Source organism: Anomaloglossus baeobatrachus, chromosome 5 (assembly GCF_048569485.1).
Source record: "Anomaloglossus baeobatrachus isolate aAnoBae1 chromosome 5, aAnoBae1.hap1, whole genome shotgun sequence".
Lineage (NCBI taxonomy): Eukaryota > Metazoa > Chordata > Amphibia > Anura > Aromobatidae > Anomaloglossus > Anomaloglossus baeobatrachus.
The window spans coordinates 289467433-289488254 of NC_134357.1; the positions used below are offsets into that span (position 1 = coordinate 289467433).

General features: G+C 44.3%; 1 protein-coding gene across 3 annotated transcripts in view; it reads right to left on the minus strand.

Annotated features, from left to right (window-relative positions):
* Positions 1-6624: 6624 nt before the first annotated feature.
* The window catches only part of SEC14L1 (SEC14 like lipid binding 1), a 90352-nt gene continuing 76154 nt past the window's right edge, over positions 6625-20822 (minus strand). For 2 of the 3 annotated variants that reach the window (XM_075349548.1, XM_075349549.1), the window contains 4 exons: positions 13135-13386; positions 12869-13047; positions 10584-10685; positions 6625-9849 (listed from right to left, as the gene is read on the minus strand). In XM_075349548.1, coding sequence (XP_075205663.1) covers positions 9612-9849; positions 10584-10685; positions 12869-13047; positions 13135-13386 — 771 coding nt within the window. In that variant the 3' untranslated portion in view covers positions 6625-9611. Of the gene's footprint in view, positions 10047-10583; positions 10686-12868; positions 13048-13134; positions 13387-20822 lie in introns of all 3 variants that reach the window. The other variant, XM_075349550.1, reaches the window with a different exon arrangement.

The following is a 20822-nucleotide window of genomic DNA, read 5'->3' on the forward strand; positions in this document are numbered from 1 at the left end:
TTAAGGGCAGTCACTACACTTTCACCTCTACATGATTACACCCTACTTCCTATTCATTCTTTAGTTTTCATAATCATCACAGATATCTTGCGTTTAATTGCACATAATCATCACGCTTTGTACTCAATATATTTCTGTTCATACTTCATCATATTTTTGTTTTTCTTTGTTCTCTTTTCCATTCTTGCCCCTCCTGTCCCTCTTCAATCGTGGCACCCTCAGTACTCAAAGAGCCTCATGGTCAAAGCTTGGAGTCTCGTATGGGTAGCACTGGACCGGGTATAGTTTTGACCCTCCAGTGTAACCTAGAGACAGCACACTCCAGGAGCATATCAATAAACAAAAGCACTAGGAGTACTGGTGCAAAAATAGAAATTTATTATAAGTATCAATAAATAACAGCAAGTTAGACAAAGGACATTTATCAAGCAAGGTTAGGGGAATGAATGCCTGGGTCCCATAGACCACACTGAGGGGACTCTGTGTAGGATCGATATGTTTGGGCTTAATCAGGTTAAATTACAGGTAATCTGAGAAGGATATTACAACATGTTTTGGTATAATACATAAAGGTTTTTACCTATTGTAATGGTGGGGTAGGTAAGCCAGGCTGGAGGGATTCCCACCAATAGCATGCCGAGTCTCATAGACCCCAGTAGTGATAGGCCCTGTAAATCAAGCTAGGTTTCACAGAGGCCCCTGTGTTAATTCATATAGCCACTGGGTTAGATAGGGTTCCATGTACACCCTATATGTACCTATCTAACCCAGTGGCTATATGAATTAACACAGGGGCCTCTGTGAAACCTGACATGATGGCTCAAAGTAAGTGACTGGAAACACATTCATAAGAACAGATTGGCATTTTTTTGTTTTTGTTAGTATGGGACTACTTGAAACTCTCAAATGTCTGGATATTCTTCATGGTCAGAATTACCTCAACTTTACAACTCCAGCTCAACTCAAGAGCGGAATTTAAAAAAAAAAAAAATAAAGTATACTCCCTTCCTGCAGCGTCATTGCTCAGCGATGTTGGCGCCACGTTTCCCCTTAGTGATGCAATGTTATGTGCAGCTACAGCCAATGGGCAGTCGCTTGTTTGCAGAAGCCTATAGTATTTCATCAGAGCAGACATATGGCCTAATGGAATATTGATTGTCACCTCCCCGCCAGGAACAGATAGACTGGAGCGGAACCACTACAAAAGGCGAGGAAGCCTTCATTTTTTTTTACTTCTGCTCCTGAATTGATTAATTAGGGTATTCAATAGTGAACAACCCCTTGAATTCCATCATATTTCATAAGAATATTAAAGAGATAGCAGAAATCAACTTAGCAACTGCCCTGAAGATTTTATCTTATTGGAAATTAACAGACTCCCCAAACAAATTTCACTTGAGACATAGATACAACCTAAATTTATAGGCCAATAGTCATATAAAAGTTGTATTTCCTGCACACAGTAAATCATAGACTTTCCAGTAAAAAAAAAAAAAATAAAAAGTGCAGATAAAGATAAAGCCCACCAGCTATTCCCCTTACAGTGTTCAAAAAAAGGATTATGGCATAGACACACGCTGTGCTAAACAGATATTTCAGATTGTGGTTCAACTCTCTGAGGCTGCCTACAGACTGGTGTATGTGTCTAGAAAAATCTTATTAATAAATGAAATTTAATGGCAAACGCCACCAACTGGCTCCATTTCAAAAGTTTTGGAGAGCGGAATAATGCAATCTTCTCTACCACTCTAAAGGGGGCTTTACAGCAATTTGTAGCGATAGCGAGCGTGTAAGTACCCGCCCCCGTCGCGCATGTGATTGTTTGTGATCGCTGCCGTAGCAAACATTATCGTACGGCAGCGTCACACATACTTACCTGGTCGGCGCCGTCGCTGTGACTGCCGAACAATCCCTCCCTTCAAGGGGGAGGGACGTTTGGCATCACAGCGACGTCACCGCAACGTCACTAAGCGGCCGGCCAATCAAAGCGGAGGGGCGGAAATGAGCAGGACGTAACATCCCGCCCACCTCCTTCCTTCCGCATTGTGGCCGGCGGCAGGTAAGGAGATGTTCCTCGCTCCTGAGGTGTCACACATAGCGATGTGTGCTGCCGCATGAGCGATGAACCACCTGGATAAACAACCCTTACCGATTTTTGAGTTTGGGACGACCTCTCCATGGTGAACGATTTTCACCATTTTTGAGGTCGCTGGTCAGTGTCACATGCTGCGATATCGTTAATGACAACGGATGTGCGTCACTAACAACTTGACCCCGACGACCAAACATTAACGATATCGTAGCGTGTAAAGCCCCCTTAACTTGCCTTACAGTGTTAAAGTGAGACGTGTGTATATATATATATATATATTTTTATTATATATAATGTGTGTGTATGTGTATATATATTTTTATTATATATAATGTGTGTGTAATATATATACATATACATATATATATATATATATATATATATATCACACACACACACACACATATACATATACACATATATATATATATATATATATATATATATATATATACATATACATATACATATACACACACTTTATATATAATATATACACACACACACACACAGTAGAGACCAAAAGTTTGGACACACCTCATTCAAAGAGTTCTTTATTTTCAGGGCTCTGAAAATTGTAGATTTACATTGCAGGCATCAAAACTATGAATTAACACATGTGGAATGAAATACTTAAAGTGTGAAACAACTGAAAATAGGTCTTATATTCTAGGTTCTTCAAGGTAGCCACCTTTTGCTTTGGTTACTGCTTGGCACACACTTGGCATTCTTTTGATGAGCTTTAAGAGGTAGTCATCAGAAATGGTTTTCACTTCACAGGTGTGCCCTGTCAGGGTTGATAAGTGGGATTTCTTGCCTTATAAACGGGATTGGGACCATCAGTTGTGTTGTGCAGAAGTCTAGTGGATACACAGCCGATAGTCCTACTGAATAGACTGTTAGAATTTGTATTATGGCAAATAAAAACCAGCTAAGTAAAAAAAAACGAGTGGCCATCATTACTTTAAGAAATGAAGGTTAGTCAGTCCGAAAAATTGGGAAAAGTTTTAAAGTGTCCCCAAGTGCAGTGGCAAAAACCATCAAACGCTACAAAGAAACTGTCTCACATGAGGACCGCCCCAGGAAAGAAAGACCAAGAGTCACCTCTGTTGTGGAGGATAAGTTTATCCGAGTCACCAGCCTCAGAAATCGCAGGTTAACAGCAGCTCAGATTAGAGACCAGCTCAATGCCACACAGAGTTCTAGCAGCAGACACATCTCTAGAAAACCTGTTAAGAGGACACTTTGTGCAGCAGGCCTTCATGGTAAAATAGCTGCTAGGAAACCACTGCTAAGGACAGGCAACAAGCAGAAGAGACTTGTTTAAGCTAAAGAACACAAGGAATGGACATTAGACCAGTGGAAATCTGTGCTTTGGTCTGATGAGTCCAAATTTGAGATCTTTGAATCCAACCACCGTGTCTTTGTGCAACGCAGAAAAGGTGAACGGATAGATTCTACATGCCTGGTTCCCACCGTGAAGCATGGAGGAGGAGGTGTGATGGTGCTTTGCTGGTGACACTGTTGGAGATTTATTCAAAATTGAAGGCATACTGAACCAGCATGTCTACCACAGCATCTTGCAGTGGCATGCTATTCCATCCGGTTTGCGTTTAGTTGGACCATCATTTATTTTTCAACAGGACAATTACCCCAAACAATAATGGAATTATACTAGGCTCGACTGCTGCTAGCCTGGTGCTCAGGAGAAAAAAGCCAGTACAAACAAAAAAAGACAATTAAACGCAGGGATGGAAGGGTTAAGGCCCAGTCACACACAATGACTTACCAGCGATCCCAAAAACGATGCGACCTGATAGGGATCGCAGGTAAGTCACTGGGAGGTCGCAGGTGAGATGTCACACAGTCAGATCTTACCAGCGATTCAGGAACAATACAGGTCGCAGTAGCGACCTGTATAACTATCTCAGCAGTCACTATGACCCTGTCACACAGTGTGAAACACAGCGATGTGTCCTGCCCAGCAGGACATCGCCTTTGAAGAAAATGGCCTGGACCATTCTGCAACGACTAGAGATCACACAGCAGGGGCCTGATCGCTGGTAGGTGTCACACATAACAAGATCGCTAACAGAAACCGTGACTCAGCTGCGATCTCGTTATGTGTGACGGTACCTTAAGACTGGGACAGGAGAGGCCAAAATTTACATACAGCATTCCTGATGGGACGTATTAAAGGGGTGGTAAGTAGAGACAAAGGGAATTCGCGAAGTCATATTGGAAGTCTGTGTATTTCGTGATTGAGAATGTTACGAGAGAAACTGTCCTTATACATATATCTCATAGGTCATTTTTGTATGTTTTTCTGTATATCTGGTGTGATACCATGTTGAGAGTTGTAATCTCCTTTTGTTAAATACTGTTTTGTCTAGTATCATTTTGTCACTGATGAAGGCTCTTTTGAGCCTAAGCGTCGGACAGAACCATTTTATGTGAATTGTCACACTCGTTTATCACCTTGACAACTTTGAATGAATCACGAGCATACAACAAACCTATTTACTCCTTCAGTTTTTCCTGAACTGTGTACCAGGGATCTTCTTTTGTTTGTAATGACCCCAAATACACCTCCAGGCTGTGTAAGGGCTATTTGACTAAGGAAAGTGATGGGGTGCTACGCCAGATGACCTGGCCTCCACAGTCACCAGACCTGAACCCAATCGAGATGGTTTAGGGTGAGCTGGACCGCAGAGTGAAAGCAAAAGGGCCAACAAGTGCTAAACATCTCTGGGAACTCCTTCAAGACTATTGGAAGATCATTTCCGGTGACTAACTCTTGAAGCTCATCAAGAGAATTCTAGGAGTGTGCAAAGCAGTAATCAAAGCAAAAGGTGGCTATTTTGTAGAACCTAGAATATAAGACATATTTTCAGTTGTTTCACACTTTTTTGTTAAGTATTTCATTCCACATGTGTTAAGTCATAGTTTTGATGCCTTCAATGTGAATCTACAGTTTTCAGAGTAATGAAAATAAAGAAAACTCTTTGAATGAGAAGATGTGTCCAAACGCTTGGTCTGTACGGTATGTATATAATACACATAATCTATAAAACTATATACGAGTGCATCTCAATAACTCTGGGACCTTGATTTCCAAATGAAGTGCAAAATTTACTTTCATATGAAAACAACACCTTGGATCACTGAGCAACAGTCCAGTTCTTTTTCTCATTAGCCCAGGTAAGACACTTCTGGCGTTGTTTATTGGTCATGAGTGGCTTGACACAAGAAACACGACAGTTGAAACCCGTGTCCTGGATACATCTGTGTGTGATAGCTCTTGAAGAATCGACGCTAGTAGCAGTCCACTAGTGAACTTCCCCCAAATTCTTCAGTGGCTGTTTCTTAATCCTATCAAGGCTGTGGATATCCTGGTGGCTTGTGCACCTTTTTCTACCACACTATTTCCATCCACTTAACTTTCCATTAATATACTTGGATACAGCACTCTGAACAGCCAGCTTCTTTAGCAATGACCTTTTGTAGCTTACCCTCATTGTTGAGTGTATCAATGACTGCCTTCTGGACATTTGTCAGCAGTCTTCCCCATGATCGTGTAGCCTACTGCACCAGACTAAAGGGACCATTTTAAATGCTTAGGAAGCCTTTGCAGGTGTTGTAATTCTAATTTTCTGAGATAATGGCTTCTGGGTTTTCATTGGCTGTAAGCCATAATCATCAACATTAACAGAAATAAACTCTTGAAATAGACCACTCTGTTTGTAATGACTATAGGTTTAGCTTTTTGTATTAAATTACTAAAATAATATAACTTTTTGAGGATATTCTAATTGATTGAGATGCACTTGTATTAACTATAGCCCTTTTTACAATACTGCATCAGTGCGATACAAGTAGAGGTATCAAACACTGAGGCTAAAAGTGAAGCACATCTTAATCTTAGATTCAGTAACTCTTAAAGGATCATGTAAAATCTCCATTTCCAAGATACAAAGATGGGAGATACTTTGAGAGCGGTTTAAATATTGGTGTAAATATAGCTATATTAGTCCTTATTATAGTTAAGCTATCATAATGATAGATACCATTTAAAGCAGCCATTAAAACTTTACAATTAATTGACCTTATATTCTGATCAATGGATAACTAATGTGTATGCAGCGTTCATCATGTACCTTAATAAAGCAAAAGACTACCTGCTTAAAATCAGTGCTGATGCTGCTGTGATCACAGGACTTTATTAGCTAACAAGGGTCTACAAACACAGGTTGCAATTTCCCATCTAGGTACCTGCTCCTGCAGTTGACAACAGCCATGAAGAATAAGGGTTACAGTAATTCAGGAAACCAACTACTCTTTCCTTTATGGGGAAAAAAAAATAAAGCTAATTAATTGTGTAGGCCTCTCCATTCTATCTTTAGGCTAAAAAGCCCAAGTTTCATGAAAAAACATCAGCTAACTTTTTTTTTAGATCACTAGAGGAGAAATGAACATCTATACATGGTCCTAGAATGTTATATGTAAAGTGTTAGACAAAAAAAAGACGACAGTTATTATACAGCTTCAATGTTTATTATAGTTAACAATTAAAAAAATGCCTCGAAAAGCTACCTGTATGTTAAATTAATCGTTAGAACAAAGCTTGAGGTCATGTCGTGTCATTACAATGAACAGAGGACACACACGCACATTCACACCCTTCTCAAAGAAAAGAACTTTTACAAGTGATATGTAAAAGGAAAAAAATGCAAAAAGAATACAAACAAAAAAAAAAAGAAATAAAAAGCACATTTAATAGAAACCCTTGTCTGATTTGCTGCTTTTCCAATGCCAAACATGCCCTAAAATGCTACTTTACAATCCTAGCCTATATAAAAGGTCTTCAACTGTATAATGCCTGGTGGAATGAATAAAAGGTGCAGAAGGGTAGGGGGTCTACACAGTGTCCAGTGAACAAGGCACAGCCCTGTCATCTGGGAAATAAGCCCTTATTTCCAGGATATTAGGGACAGCCTCACAATGCAAAAGGAACAAAGAAAAGCTGGTGAAGGGTTAACACTCAGAATTACACTCGTTCCAGGGGATATGTGGAACTTTAGGTTCTGTGATCATCCATTGTATAATTATGGATTTGTGCATTATCTTAACCCATCTAATATACCACATGCACACATAATTACAACCGAAGGACAAGACCAGTTCCTTGGGAAACTTCTCTATCATCCATCATTTCAGGGTTGATCCTCAACTGTCATTTATAAAGGCCATCTATTGTGCAAAGTGGCACCATCTTCTCGAGGCTGGAGTGTTCACTACTGACATTCGAATAGTGGCAATCTAAGAACTAACATGTAAGATATTGTCAAGTCAGGTCAAGAAATCGTTCTAACTGCAACGTTATAAATAATACATTACCATCTAGATCAGTACATGCAGAGATAATCTTTCTTTGGTAAAGGGAGGGGGTAAAATAGCATAACTCCTACATATATCTTGGTTTCCTCTTTGGATAACACTTTTTTGCAACTACTTAAAAATTGCAACTCCCTAGATTGTCGACAAAGTTGAAAACACAATTTGCTTGTCTAAAGACATTGTTTTGTTGTCGTTAAGCTCTCCTGAAGTGTCCGTTATAGTAAATACTTGTATTCCCCGTAAAATAACAATTCCGACTTTTTTTTTTTTTTTTTTATAACTGTGTGTTGTACCAATTGCCCTTTATACCTTCTGGAAGAACTCAGCCAACCTGAATTGGCAATAAAAACGAAGCATGTAGCCTTAAAAGAGAGATGACCTTTATGAAAAATTACTCTGTTGGTTGCTCAATTTCTGTAGAACAGAGGCAGCAATAGTAAAAATGCGAATTTTATAAATACTGTAACCTGTACAAGGCCATGTGCTTAGCTTATATTGTCAGATTGGCCTGGCAGAATCCCATTCATTGGACAAAAGATCAACTTGGCCTTCATTCCCCCGAATAGATCAGGATGGTGTTATTTTGCTGTATAGAATAGCGTAGCCAGCTGCACTGTTCCATATAATGGGAATAAGCAAAAACGCCCAACAGCATTCTAGGAAATGATGCACCAGAGGTATTTTATGGGGACTACAAATAATTACTAAAACAGAAAAGCTACAAGACATCTGGCGTCTACATCTGGACCATATTTTGAAGATGGTCCACTTGCACTGCAGGCAAAGATAAGTCCAGAGACCAGGACTATTGTACAAACATGTTATGCATCTACACAACTTACCGCTAAGAATAGGATTACTTTATGATCAGTGTTTTTTTTCCTATGTTGGACTCCCACCGACCCAGAGTCTGAAGGGGTAACAGCGCTCTTCACTTTTTTGCACATTCCAACGAATGGGGACATCTGAAGGTCACTTTACAGATAAGTGGCCAGAACGCAGCACTAAATCATTGCCATGACCCTCAGAATTGAACTCCCATGATCAAAGTGATGACATTTTGTAGTGATAAGCCTCTTTTTAAAATACTGTATAGGTAACGGTCTGAAGACCTTAACATCCAGATATTGGCCAGATGCAGGCATAGGAGATCCTGAGTTTGGCAACATTCATTCTTAAAGGAAGTGCCCTTCCGTGGCAGTTCATTTTCCAGTGGCAGTGGCAATCTTTCAATTACATCCAGACTGTGGAGTTCAAAGGCAAAATGTCACAATAGCTCTGACTAATGTGATATATGGTTTATCCATTGTTACATGTGCCTATGCCTTCACTCCTATGACTCCAACTAGCATAATTTGAGGGTGTTAAGCACGGTTTAAACGGAAGGAAACTATTGTCTTGTCTTATTAATTAAGATTATGCTTTCCAAGCATATAGTTGTACCCGTGGTCCACCTGTAAATCAAGTGGACCAGAATGCAGAACCCCAGAACGCCATCTCATCCCATGCAATCAGTCAAAAGACGAGTGCTATGATCACCTGTTAGTTCATGCAAGGCCTAAAAATGGCTGTCTATACTGATGTCTTATGATACATCATATACATTCTCTATTATTCCAAAGTGCGAAAATGTTCAGTATCTTATCTAGATGGAAATACCGGAGAAATTTTAACATTTCACTGCTACGGTAGTAAAAGCCAGCCCTAGTATCAGTGAAGGTGCTTGGAAAAGGCTGTGCAAGAACCAATAGTGGCAAGTTATAAGAAAAATCTACAAACCCCACCATAGCGCATAACAGCAGATTCTTAGCAGCAGACACCTAAATAGCCATTCTCAGATGAGTCAATGAGGATGAAATTTCATGAAGAATTTCATTTGCTGCTCCAAACTTTCCAGCCAATGGAAATGATGATATTGTGTGCCTATTGCAAAAGAATATCACAGCTCTGTATCAGAGGATATGGTGAAACAGTTGTGTGAGCAGTGCATGCCAACTCCTCCACAATGCAGTAGTGCAATAGAAAATATTTTCAAGACTGTCTTAGCCTTGCATTAATCAGGTATGGAGTTGAAAGCCAGACCGCCAACTCTCGGCCAATCCCTAAATCGTCATTCTTGCCCTCAGGTAGAGTCGGAGCCCTCCATCTCGATGGCAGCAGTTCCCACGGCCTCCCGGATGAATGGGAGGCGCCAAGAAGGGGGCCAACGCAGGAAGACTGGGGGTCTGAGGGTGTAGAGAGTAGAAAAGTGCTGTCCCCAGAATGAAGGGGAGAGGCGCAGGAGCCCATCCGGATTGGACTTCAGGTCTTGGGGATGAGTGAGAGAGGGGAGCACGGAGTCAGACAGAGGGAGGGGGTCTCTGTAACAACCAAAATGGAAGAAAAGGGAGAAAACAAAATGGGTAAGGAAAAGAGGGGAAACAAAAAAAAAAAAAAAAAAAAAAAAAAAAGTTATACAGGTTCTTACTCATGGGGAATAAAAATGGAGGCGGAAAATTAACGTTTAAAAATGGAGATGCAAGAGCCCAAATGACCATGGATAGAAACACAGACCGGGCTGTGGAGAGGTGAAAATGGAATACACAAGTGATGCACATGGAAAAAGAACATAAAAACAGGTTAATAGGCTGTCATTAGGCTGTCCTCAACAAAGACTAATGAGTTATAAAGGTGCCATAGTTCACAACAACCCAAGATGCTACTAGGAGGCAGTGGCCCATAACTAAAGAGTTATAAAAATCTGAAACACTTCATAGAGCTTATAGAATAATATAGGAGCACTTTTACTATGCAGATTTCACAAAGACTCACTGCTATGCCATATTACATATTACATGGCAATTATACAAATCAGGATCTCCACCAAAAACACATACTGAAGTTATCAAAGTGATGTACTAGCAACATATGGCCCTCCAATAGGGATGCACACACAGGGCAGCACTGTCCACCCACAGAAGTGAAAAGAAGGAGGCATGGTAAATGGTTATACTGCATCATGTATGGGAAAGGGTAGAGTCTGTCAAAGAAAGGAAGGTGGTGGATCTGTATTATCAGGAATATTGATGGAGATAGAAGTTGCAGAGCCAGCTACCTGGACACCATGGAACTTGAGTGAGACTGGCTAGAGGAGGTGGTGGCAGCACTGAGTTGTGAGAAACCACTATGGCTCGATTCAAGGCTTGTCATTGAGCCCCTGGAAGAAAACAAAAAATCAAAATTTGATATCTCACTGCAAAATACATTAATGAGGTTGACTGGTATAAGGGGGGGGGGCGCTAATAACCAGCGCCTCAACTGATCAGCTATTATAAGTTGGATGTAGACATGCATATTGCAGCTCCATTTACTATCAGTTTGTAATCCATCACTACGGGGACAAATCTATTAGCCCCTATGCAAGGTTAATATTTTATAGAGGGTTGACTTGCAATTCTGCCAAGATCACAGAAATCCTTTAATTAAGGCTAATTTCAAAAGTTAAAAGGAGCGTCTTCCCTTGAGGCCCTCAAAAGGAGCGTCTTCCCTTGAGGCCCTCAAAAGGAGCGTCTTCCCTTGAGGCCCTCAAAAGGAGCGTCTTCCCTTGAGGCCCTCAAAAGGAGCGTCTTCCCTTGAGGCCCTCAAAAGGAGCGTCTTCCCTTGAGGCCCTCAAAAGGAGCGTCTTCCCTTGAGGCCCTCAAAAGGAGCGTCTTCCCTTGAGGCCCTCAAAAGGAGCGTCTTCCCTTGAGGCCCTCAAAAGGAGCGTCTTCCCTTGAGGCCCTCAAAAGGAGCGTCTTCCCTTGAGGCCCTCAAAAGGAGCGTCTTCCCTTGAGGCCCTCAAAAGGAGCGTCTTCCCTTGAGGCCCTCAAAAGGAGCGTCTTCCCTTGAGGCCCTCAAAAGGAGCGTCTTCCCTTGAGGCCCTCAAAAGGAGCGTCTTCCCTTGAGGCCCTCAAAAGGAGCGTCTTCCCTTGAGGCCCTCAAAAGGAGCGTCTTCCCTTGAGGCCCTCAAAAGGAGCGTCTTCCCTTGAGGCCCTCAAAAGGAGCGTCTTCCCTTGAGGCCCTCAAAAGGAGCGTCTTCCCTTGAGGCCCTCAAAAGGAGCGTCTTCCCTTGAGGCCCTCAAAAGGAGCGTCTTCCCTTGAGGCCCTCAAAAGGAGCGTCTTCCCTTGAGGCCCTCAAAAGGAGCGTCTTCCCTTGAGGCCCTCAAAAGGAGCGTCTTCCCTTGAGGCCCTCAAAAGGAGCGTCTTCCCTTGAGGCCCTCAAAAGGAGCGTCTTCCCTTGAGGCCCTCAAAAGGAGCGTCTTCCCTTGAGGCCCTCAAAAGGAGAGTCTTCGCTTGAGGCCCTCAAAAGGAGAGTCTTCCCTTGAGGCCCTCAAAAGGAGCGTCTTCCCTTGAGGCCCTCAAAAGGAGCGTCTTCCCTTGAGGCCCTCAAAAGGAGCGTCTTCCCTTGAGGCCCTCAAAAGGAGCGTCTTCCCTTGAGGCCCTCAAAAGGAGCGTCTTCCCTTGAGGCCCTCAAAAGGAGCGTCTTCCCTTGAGGCCCTCAAAAGGAGCGTCTTCCCTTGAGGCCCTCAAAAGGAGCGTCTTCCCTTGAGGCCCTCAAAAGGAGCGTCTTCCCTTGAGGCCCTCAAAAGGAGCGTCTTCCCTTGAGGCCCTCAAAAGGAGCGTCTTCCCTTGAGGCCCTCAAAAGGAGCGTCTTCCCTTGAGGCCCTCAAAAGGAGCGTCTTCCCTTGAGGCCCTCAAAAGGAGCGTCTTCCCTTGAGGCCCTCAAAAGGAGCGTCTTCCCTTGAGGCCCTCAAAAGGAGGGAGGGTCTTCCCTTGAAGCCCTCAAAAGGAGGGAGGGTCTTCCCTTGAGGCCCTCAAAAGGAGGGTCTTCCCTTGAAGCCCTCAAAAGGAGCGTCTTCCCTTGAGGCCCTCAAAAGGAGCGTCTTCCCTTGAGGCCCTCAAAAAGGAGGGTCTTCCCTTGAAGCCCTCAAAAGGAGGGTCTTCCCTTGAAGCCCTCAAAAGGAGGGTCTTCCCTTGAAGCCCTCAAAAGGAGGGTCTTCCCTTGAAGCCTTCAAAAAGGAGGATCTTCCCTTGAAGCCTTCAAAAAGGAGGATCTTCCCTTGAAGCCCTCAAAAAGGAGGATCTTCCCTTGAAGCCCTCAAAAAGGAGGATCTTCCCTTGAAGCCCTCAAAAGGAGGATCTTCCCTTGAAGCCCAGTTTAACAAGGGAAAACAGACTGTGCACAAAATCTCTCTTCATAAATGTGTAGTGGGGAGGCATCCATGTACCTGTATTTGTCATTTTTTGTAACAGTACATACTCTGCTCCTAATCACCAGTCCATTTTTCTATGGTGGTCAGATGCCGATCAATACTTTACGACCTAAAACATTGTGTGTGCAAACATATTTTTGGCTTATACCTGAAATCCTCAGAGCCAATGATTTCTGTGTAATACATGACTTTGCACTTGTGCGAGGACACTTGTAAGGAGGCAAGAACATCATCTACACGTGGGAGGCTGCTGGTGGCACAGGCTGGCATGCTATGAAACTTCCATTGCAGGATGTAGAAACCCGGCCAGCGGGTCACATGAGAACCCTGAGAAAGGTAAAGTATTATATACATGTGCTAGCAGTAGCAAATTTTAGAAAAAAAAAAAAGATTAAAAATGCATCATCAATGTACCTGTACGCTCTCGCCCTCCTTGCAGGTCAATGGAGACTCTACCATGCTGTAATCGCGTCCCAGCTGCCAAGCCTTATCAATCAACTGCACATTGTTGCACAGAGGAGACGTAATGCCATGAGCTCCAAGGGTATCACGCTTGGGGACCTGCGGTGCTCTCTTAGAGTGATAAATGTTAAAAATAATGTCTCCTTTACATACATCAAAGTCCCAGGTGATTACAGAAGAGGCATCTACTATCTGGATTAATATCTAAAAAAGAAAAGACAAAAAGAACAATGTCATGTAATAAATCTAAGGAAAAACAGGTTAAAGCAACATCAGCTTTGTTATACTGCAGGCCAGCCTGAGGGCAACAAGTAGAGACAGTTATGCCAATTTGATTGGTGGCTTGTCTTTACATTCAGTAATCCAATAAAAAAGAGGGACCATAAAAATATAACATATCTTTTATTTAATTCATAGAAAAATTAAAAACATTAAAAACGAGGAAGAGTATCAAAAAGAAAAAATACTAACTGCCACATGATATTATAAATACACAAACTAGCATAATACAGAGAATGGAAAATTCCAAATGACAAATACACAGTCAAATGAATTGAAAAACACGGCCAATGAAGTATCAATGGGGTAACTACATTAATAGATGTATATTACAGTAAATCATATCAATGCAAAATGATAAGTAATTACCCAGTCATAGATGGTGGGCTATATGGAGGAAATCCCTAACGCGCGTTTTGCATTAGCTTAGTCAGAGGGGTTGGCTTTAATTACTGTTTACCACTGCGGCTCTGAGATAGTAGCCCATATTTCTTAGGGGCTTTAATACGTTGTGCATACATAGCATATAGGTACTATTGCTAGTTTGATATACTGTAATATCCATCTATTAATGTAGTTCCCCCATTTACATTTTTATCAATTCACTTGGAATTTTCCATTCTCTGAATTATGCCAATTTGTGTATTTAGAATAACATGTTCCAGTGAGCATTAATAATAACACTACCAAATACTTACTATTAAAAACGTAGTATAGTTCTCTTGATTCTCTGTGTCACTTACCTCTTGTTCAGGGCATTGTAGGACCTTGGGTATCCAATGGATATGACCACTCATATAGTGACAGTTCGTTGCTTGTGGTCATAACCATGGATACCTAAGGTCCTGACATGCCATGAACATGAGGCAAGCAACATAGTGAATCAGAACAACTATATTACATTTCTAATTGGAGGTATTTGCTAATATTATTACATCATCTACATATTGGGATAGGATCTTTGAGCTAGGACTACTCCTTTACGTTATGCACTGAGGATTTTTTTCCTTTCTCATACACTTCTTTTTAATGTTTTAAATTAAATCTTCTATGAAGTAAATATAATAAAAAAATATTATATATTTGTATGGCCCCCCCCCTTTCTCTATAGGATTACGGTGTCATTTTTGGGACCAAATATTACTTTTGCCAGTTTATATATAGGTTTAAAAAAGTTTACGTTCAGCAGTTTAAGAATGTTTAGATTTTGTTTTGTAGGATGAAACCAGTGAGAAGTTCACTGTATTCAGGATATGCAGGCTCATCCAGCCAGTAGCCACAGATTGACAAATTTCTCCCCATAACGGTCACTGGTTGAAGCTTACAAATCATGAAATGCGCTGCAAAATTATAGATTTAAATTCCCAAAAACTACTGCGCAATTATTCTATAAATTTTCTTTTAAAATACAAAATAAAACAGATTTTTAGTCTACATTTCAAACGTCCTAATATTTTCCTGCAGTAGAGTCTGTTACACCTTCACATAGCTAGTAGTGATGGGCGAACCCCCCGATGTTCAGGATCGGGAGCCTTGCCCATTGTCATTATACTTACAGGTCCCGCAACGCATTCTGCAGACTGTCTCCCGGCAGCTTCTGCTTCCAGGTCCCATCATTGCTGTGCCCCCGGGTAACCACCACTGACTACAGGACCTTCTATGACGTCATAGCCATGTGACTAGTCTGGTGTGAATATTGTATTACCTCGTGGGTTACAGACTGGTCACATGGCTAGGTCTCTGACAGCTCTCAGCTGAGTGTGTGAGCAGACCTGTGTTTGTCTCCTCGCACAGATGTAGCAGAGCTGAAGATGCTCGCCCGCCTTTGGACTAAGTTGGAGTTTTTTTTTTTTTTTTTAAAGTAATAAAGATGGAGCCCTAAATGTCTTCTGTTTTACTTCTAGCAAAATATTTGTTTGTGTTGCTGTTTTATTTTACTTTTAAAATAACAGAATCACATATGCTGTCACAGAGTGGGCATCTGGGGTTGGATGCTGGAGTAACCTGAAACCAGACCATACATTCTAGCATCTAGAATGTATGGGCAGATTCAAGGTTACTTTAACAGCCAATCACAGATGCCTATTCTGCGTGACAGCGTCTGAGATTGGCTGTTGGGTCCCTCACACATAGTAGTGTAAAAATAAATAATTAAAAAAAATTATGTGACGCGCTACAGTATTTTTGATTCTCAGCACAGATAAAGCGGACGGCTACGGGCTGCCACCCCCATCTGCCTGGCAATCAAACTACAGGAAGCCCATTAAATTTAATTATTTAAAAATATAATTAAAAAAAAAATTCCGTGGGCTCCTGCCGTATTTTGATCGCCAGTCAGGTAAAACCAGGCAGCTGGGGGCTGGGATTCTCAGCGTGGTAAGGCCCAAGCGTTCTGGGCCCTCACGCTAAAAACCGCAGCCTGCAGCAGACCCTGGAAATGGCACACTGTTTCTTAGCGCCATTTCCAGGCACTTTACCTGACTCATCCAGCAGCCCTGATGGCAGTGACACACTGTGTAATAATGGGTTAATACCAGCTTTGTATTCTCAGCTGGTACTAAGATGGAAATTCATGCTGTCATGCCAAATTAGACATGGCCACCATGAAATTCTAGTAAACAAAAAATAAAGAGAAAGATTTTTATTAGAGATAAAACAAAAAAACAATCCTATCTCTATTGTAAAAAAAGTCCTTAGTCCGACATAGTCCACAGGGAGAGCCATGTCGGCTTTGCTTTAACACTCTGTGTCGACGAGCGTCTTACAGAGCGAGAAGCAGGCTGACAGCGAGGGTATGATTCCACTTGCATATGACTCGTGCGAATCTCACATTGCATCACCCCGCATGGCCTGACACTCTCACAGGAGCACCTCAGTTGCATGGAAATACATGCAGCCGACACGCTCCTGTCAGGAGATTGTGCTCCGTGTCGGGTGATACCGATGAGAGACTCGCATAGTGACAGTCAAAGTTTAATCGAGTCCATGAGCCGAAAACAGCTGAAGACTGCCGATTGATAGCAGTGCAGTGAATACCCCCAGAAGCAGAAGCGGCCAGGAGACAGTCTGCAAGACGCGTCGCGGGACCTGCAAGTATAATCAGAATTTTTTTTTTTTACTAGTGTGCTTGTTTTTACAGCCCCTGGACCCGAACTGTAACACGAGCTTCCCAGGAAAGAGTGTTCGGGATCGTGTGCACGAACACTGTGTTCAGGTTCGCCCATCACTATCCTGTCGCTTTTGACACAGATCCAATAGGACAATACTCAGGACTCTGTTGCGCTATCTGCTTTGCCTGTTCTTTCGCCTCTTAGTGTTAGAGATAGCAGCAGGAAAGATGTACATGGCAGATCAGAGTGTGTAAGGAAGCAAAGAAGGGAATTTTGTTTACTTACCGTAAATTCCTTTTCTTCTAGCTCCTATTGGGAGACCCAGACAATTGGGTGTATAGCTTCTGCCTCCGGAGGCCACACAAAGTATTACACTTTAAAAAGTGTAACCCCTCCCCTCTGCCTATACACCCTCCCGTGCATCACGGGCTCCTCAGTTTTGGTGCAAAAGCAGGAAGGAGGAAACTTATAAATTGGTCTAAGGTAAAATTCAATCCGAAGGATGTTCGGAGAACTGAAAACCATGAACCAAAAGAACAATTAAACATGAACAACATGTGTACACAAAAGAACAAACAGCCCGAAGGGAACAGGGGCGGGTGCTGGGTCTCCCAATAGGAGCTAGAAGAAAAGGAATTTACGGTAAGTAAACAAAATTCCCTTCTTTGTCGCTCCATTGGGAGACCCAGACAATTGGGACGTCCAAAAGCAGTCCCTGGGTGGGTAAAAGAATACCTCGATAAAAAAAAGAGACGAAAACGACCTTCTCTTACAGGTGGGCAACCGCCGCCTGAAGGACACGCCTACCTAGACTGGCGTCTGCCGAAGCATAGGTATGCACCTGATAGTGTTTCGTGAAAGTGTGCAGACTAGACCAGGTAGCTGCCTGACACACCTGTTGAGCCGTAGTCCGGTGCCGCAATGCCCAGGACGCACCCACGGCTCTGGTAGAATGGGCTTTCAGCCCCAAAGGGAGCGGAAGCCCAGAAGAACGGTAGGCTTCAAGAATCGGTTCCTTGATCCACCGAGCCAAGGTTGACTTGGAAGCCTGCGAACCCTTACGCTGGCCAGCGACAAGGACAAAGAGCGCATCTGAATGGCGCCGTGCGAGACACGTAGAGCCGGAGTGCTCTCACCAGATCTAATGAGTGCAAATCCTTTTCACATTGGTGAATTGGATTAGGGCAAAATGAAGGTAAGGAGATATCCTGATTGAGATGAAAAGGAGATACCACCTTAGGGAGAAATTCCAGAACAGGACGCAGAACCACCTTATCCTGGTGAAAAACCAGGAAGGGGGCTTTGCATGACAGCGCTGCCAGCTCCAACACTCTACGGAGCGATGTAACTGCCACTAGAAATGTCACCTTCTGCGAAAGACGTGATAAAGACATCCCGCAGCGGCTCGAAAGGTGGTTTCTGAAGAGCCGTTAGCACCCTGTTAAGGTCCCAGGGTTCCAGCGGACCCAGGGTTCCAGCGGACGCTTATAAGGTGGGACTATATGGCAAACTCCCTGCAGGAACGTGCGGACCTGCGGAAGCCTGGCTAGACGCTTTTGAAAAAATACGGATAGCGCCGATACTTGTCCCTTGAGAGAGCCGAGAGACAAACCCTTGTCCATTCCGGATTGGAGGAATGAAAGAAAAGTGGGTAAGGCAAAGGGCCAGGGAGTAAAACCATTATCAGAGCACCAGGATAAGAAGATCCTCCAAGATCTGTGATAGATCTTAGCGGACGTTGGTTTCCTGGCCTGTCTCATGGTGGCAATGACATCTTGAGATAACCCTGAGGACGCTAGGAGCCAGGACTCAATGGCCACACAGTCAGGTTGAGGGCCACAGAATTCAGATGGAAAAACGGCCCTTGTGACAGCAAGTCTGGGCGGTCTGGGAGCGCCCACGGTTGACCCACCGTGAGATGCCACAGATCCGGGTACCACGACCGCCTCGGCCAATCTGGGGCGACGAGAATGGCGCGACGACAGTCGGACCTGATTTTGCGCAGCACTCTGGGCAGCATCGCCAGAGGAGGAAATACATAAGGCAGTCGAAACTGCGACCAATCCTGAACTAATGCGTCCGCCGCCAGAGCTCTGTGATCTTGAGACCGGGCCATGAATGCCGGGACTTTGTTGTTGTGCCGTGACGCCATGAGATCGACGTCCGGCGTTCCCCAGCGGCGACAGATCTCTCGAAACACGTCTGGGTGAAGAGACCATTCCCCCGCGTCCATGCCCTGACGACTGAGAAAATCTGCTTCCCAGTTTTCTACGCCCGGGATGTGAACTGCGGAGATGGTGGAGGCTGTGGCTTCCACCCACTGCAGAATCCGTCGTACTTCCTGGAAGGCTTGATGACTGCGAGTGCCGCCTTGGTGGTTGATGTATGCGACGGCAGTGGCGTTGTCCGACTGGATACGGATCTGCCTGCCCTCCAGCCACCGATGAAAAGCTAATAGGGCTAGAATACACTGCCCTTATCTCCAGAATATTGATCTGAAGGGATGACTATCGGAGTCCAGGTTCCCTGAGCCCTGTGGTGGAGAAAAACCGCCCCCCACCCTGACAGGCTCGCGTCCGTGGTGACCACAGCCCAGGTTGGGGGTAGGAAGGATTTTCCCTGCGACAGAGAGTTGGGAAGGAGCCACCACTGAAGTGACGTCTTGGTTGCAAGGGAAAGAGAGACGTTCCTGTCGAGGGAAGTCGACCTCCTGTCCCATTTGCGGAGAATGTCCCACTGGAGTGGCCGCAGATGGAATTGTGCGAAGGGCACTGCCTCCATCGCTGCCACCATCTTCCCCAGGAAGTGCATGAGACGCCTCAAGGGGTGTGACTGACCCCGAAGAAGAGATTGCACCCCTGCCTGCAGAGACAGCTGTTTGTCCAGCGGTAGCATGACTACCGCTGACTGAGTATGAAACTCCATCTCGAGGTAAGTCAGTGATTGGGTCGGTGTCAACTTGGATTTTGGGAAGTTGATGATCCACCCGAACTGCTGGAGAGTCGCCAGAGCGACGGTAAGGCTGTTTTGACACGCCATCTGAGAGGGTGCCCTGACCAGAAGATCGTCTAAGTAGGGAATCACCGAGTGGCCCTGAGAGTGTAGGACCGCCACAACAGATGCCATGACCTTGGTGAACACCCGTGGGGCTGTCGCCAGGCCGAAAGGCAATGCCACGAACTGAAGGTGTTCGTCCCCGATGGCGAAACGCAAAAAGCGTTGATGTTCGGGTGCGATCGGCACATGGAGATAAGCATCCTTGATGTCGATCGATGCTAGGAAGTCTCCTTGTGACATCGATGCGATGACCGAGCGGAGAGATTCCATCCGAAACAGTCTGATGCTCACATGTCTGTTGAGTAGTTTGAGGTCCTGAACGGGACGGAACGAACCGTCCTTCTTTGGCACCACGAACAAGTTGGAGTAAAAGCCGCGACCATGTTCCTGGGGGGGAACAGGGATCACAACTCCTTCTGTCTTCAGAGCGTCCACCGCCTGAAAAAGTGCATCGGCCCGCGCGAGGGGCGGAGAGGTTCTGAAGAAACGAGTCGGGGGACGAGAGCTGAACTCTATCCTGTAACCATGAGACAGAATGTCTCTCACCCATCGGTCTTGAACATGTGGCCACCAGGCGTCGCAAAAGCGGGAGAGCCTGCCACCGACCGAGGATGCGGTTCGGGGATGCCGAGTCATGAAGAGGCCGCCTTGGAGGCATTGCCTCCGGCGTGTTTTTGGGGGCGTGGCTTAGCCCGCCACGCATAGGAGTTCCTCTGGCCTTTCTCCGGCCTGCTGGACGAAGAGGATTGGGGCTTGGCGGAGGGACGAAAGGACCGAAACCTCGATTGTATTTTCCGTTGCTGAGGTCTCTTCGGTTTGGACTGGGGTAAGGAGGAGTCCTTTCCCTTGGATTCCTTAATAATCTCATCCAATCGTTCGCCAAACAATCGGTCGCCAGAAAACGGCAAACCGGTTAAGAACCTCATGGAAGCCGAGTCTGCCTTCCATTCGCGCAGCCACATGGCCCTGCGGACTGCCACAGAATTAGCGGATGCCACCGCTGTACGGCTAGCAGAGTCTAGAACTGCGTTCATGGCGTAGGAAGAAAAAGCTGACGCCTGAGAAGTCAAAGACGCAACCTGCGGAGCAGAATTACGTGTGACCGCATTAATCTCAGCCAGACAAGCTGAGATAGCTTGGAGTGCCCACACGGCTGCAAAAGCCGGGGCAAAAGACGCACCCGTGGCTTCATAG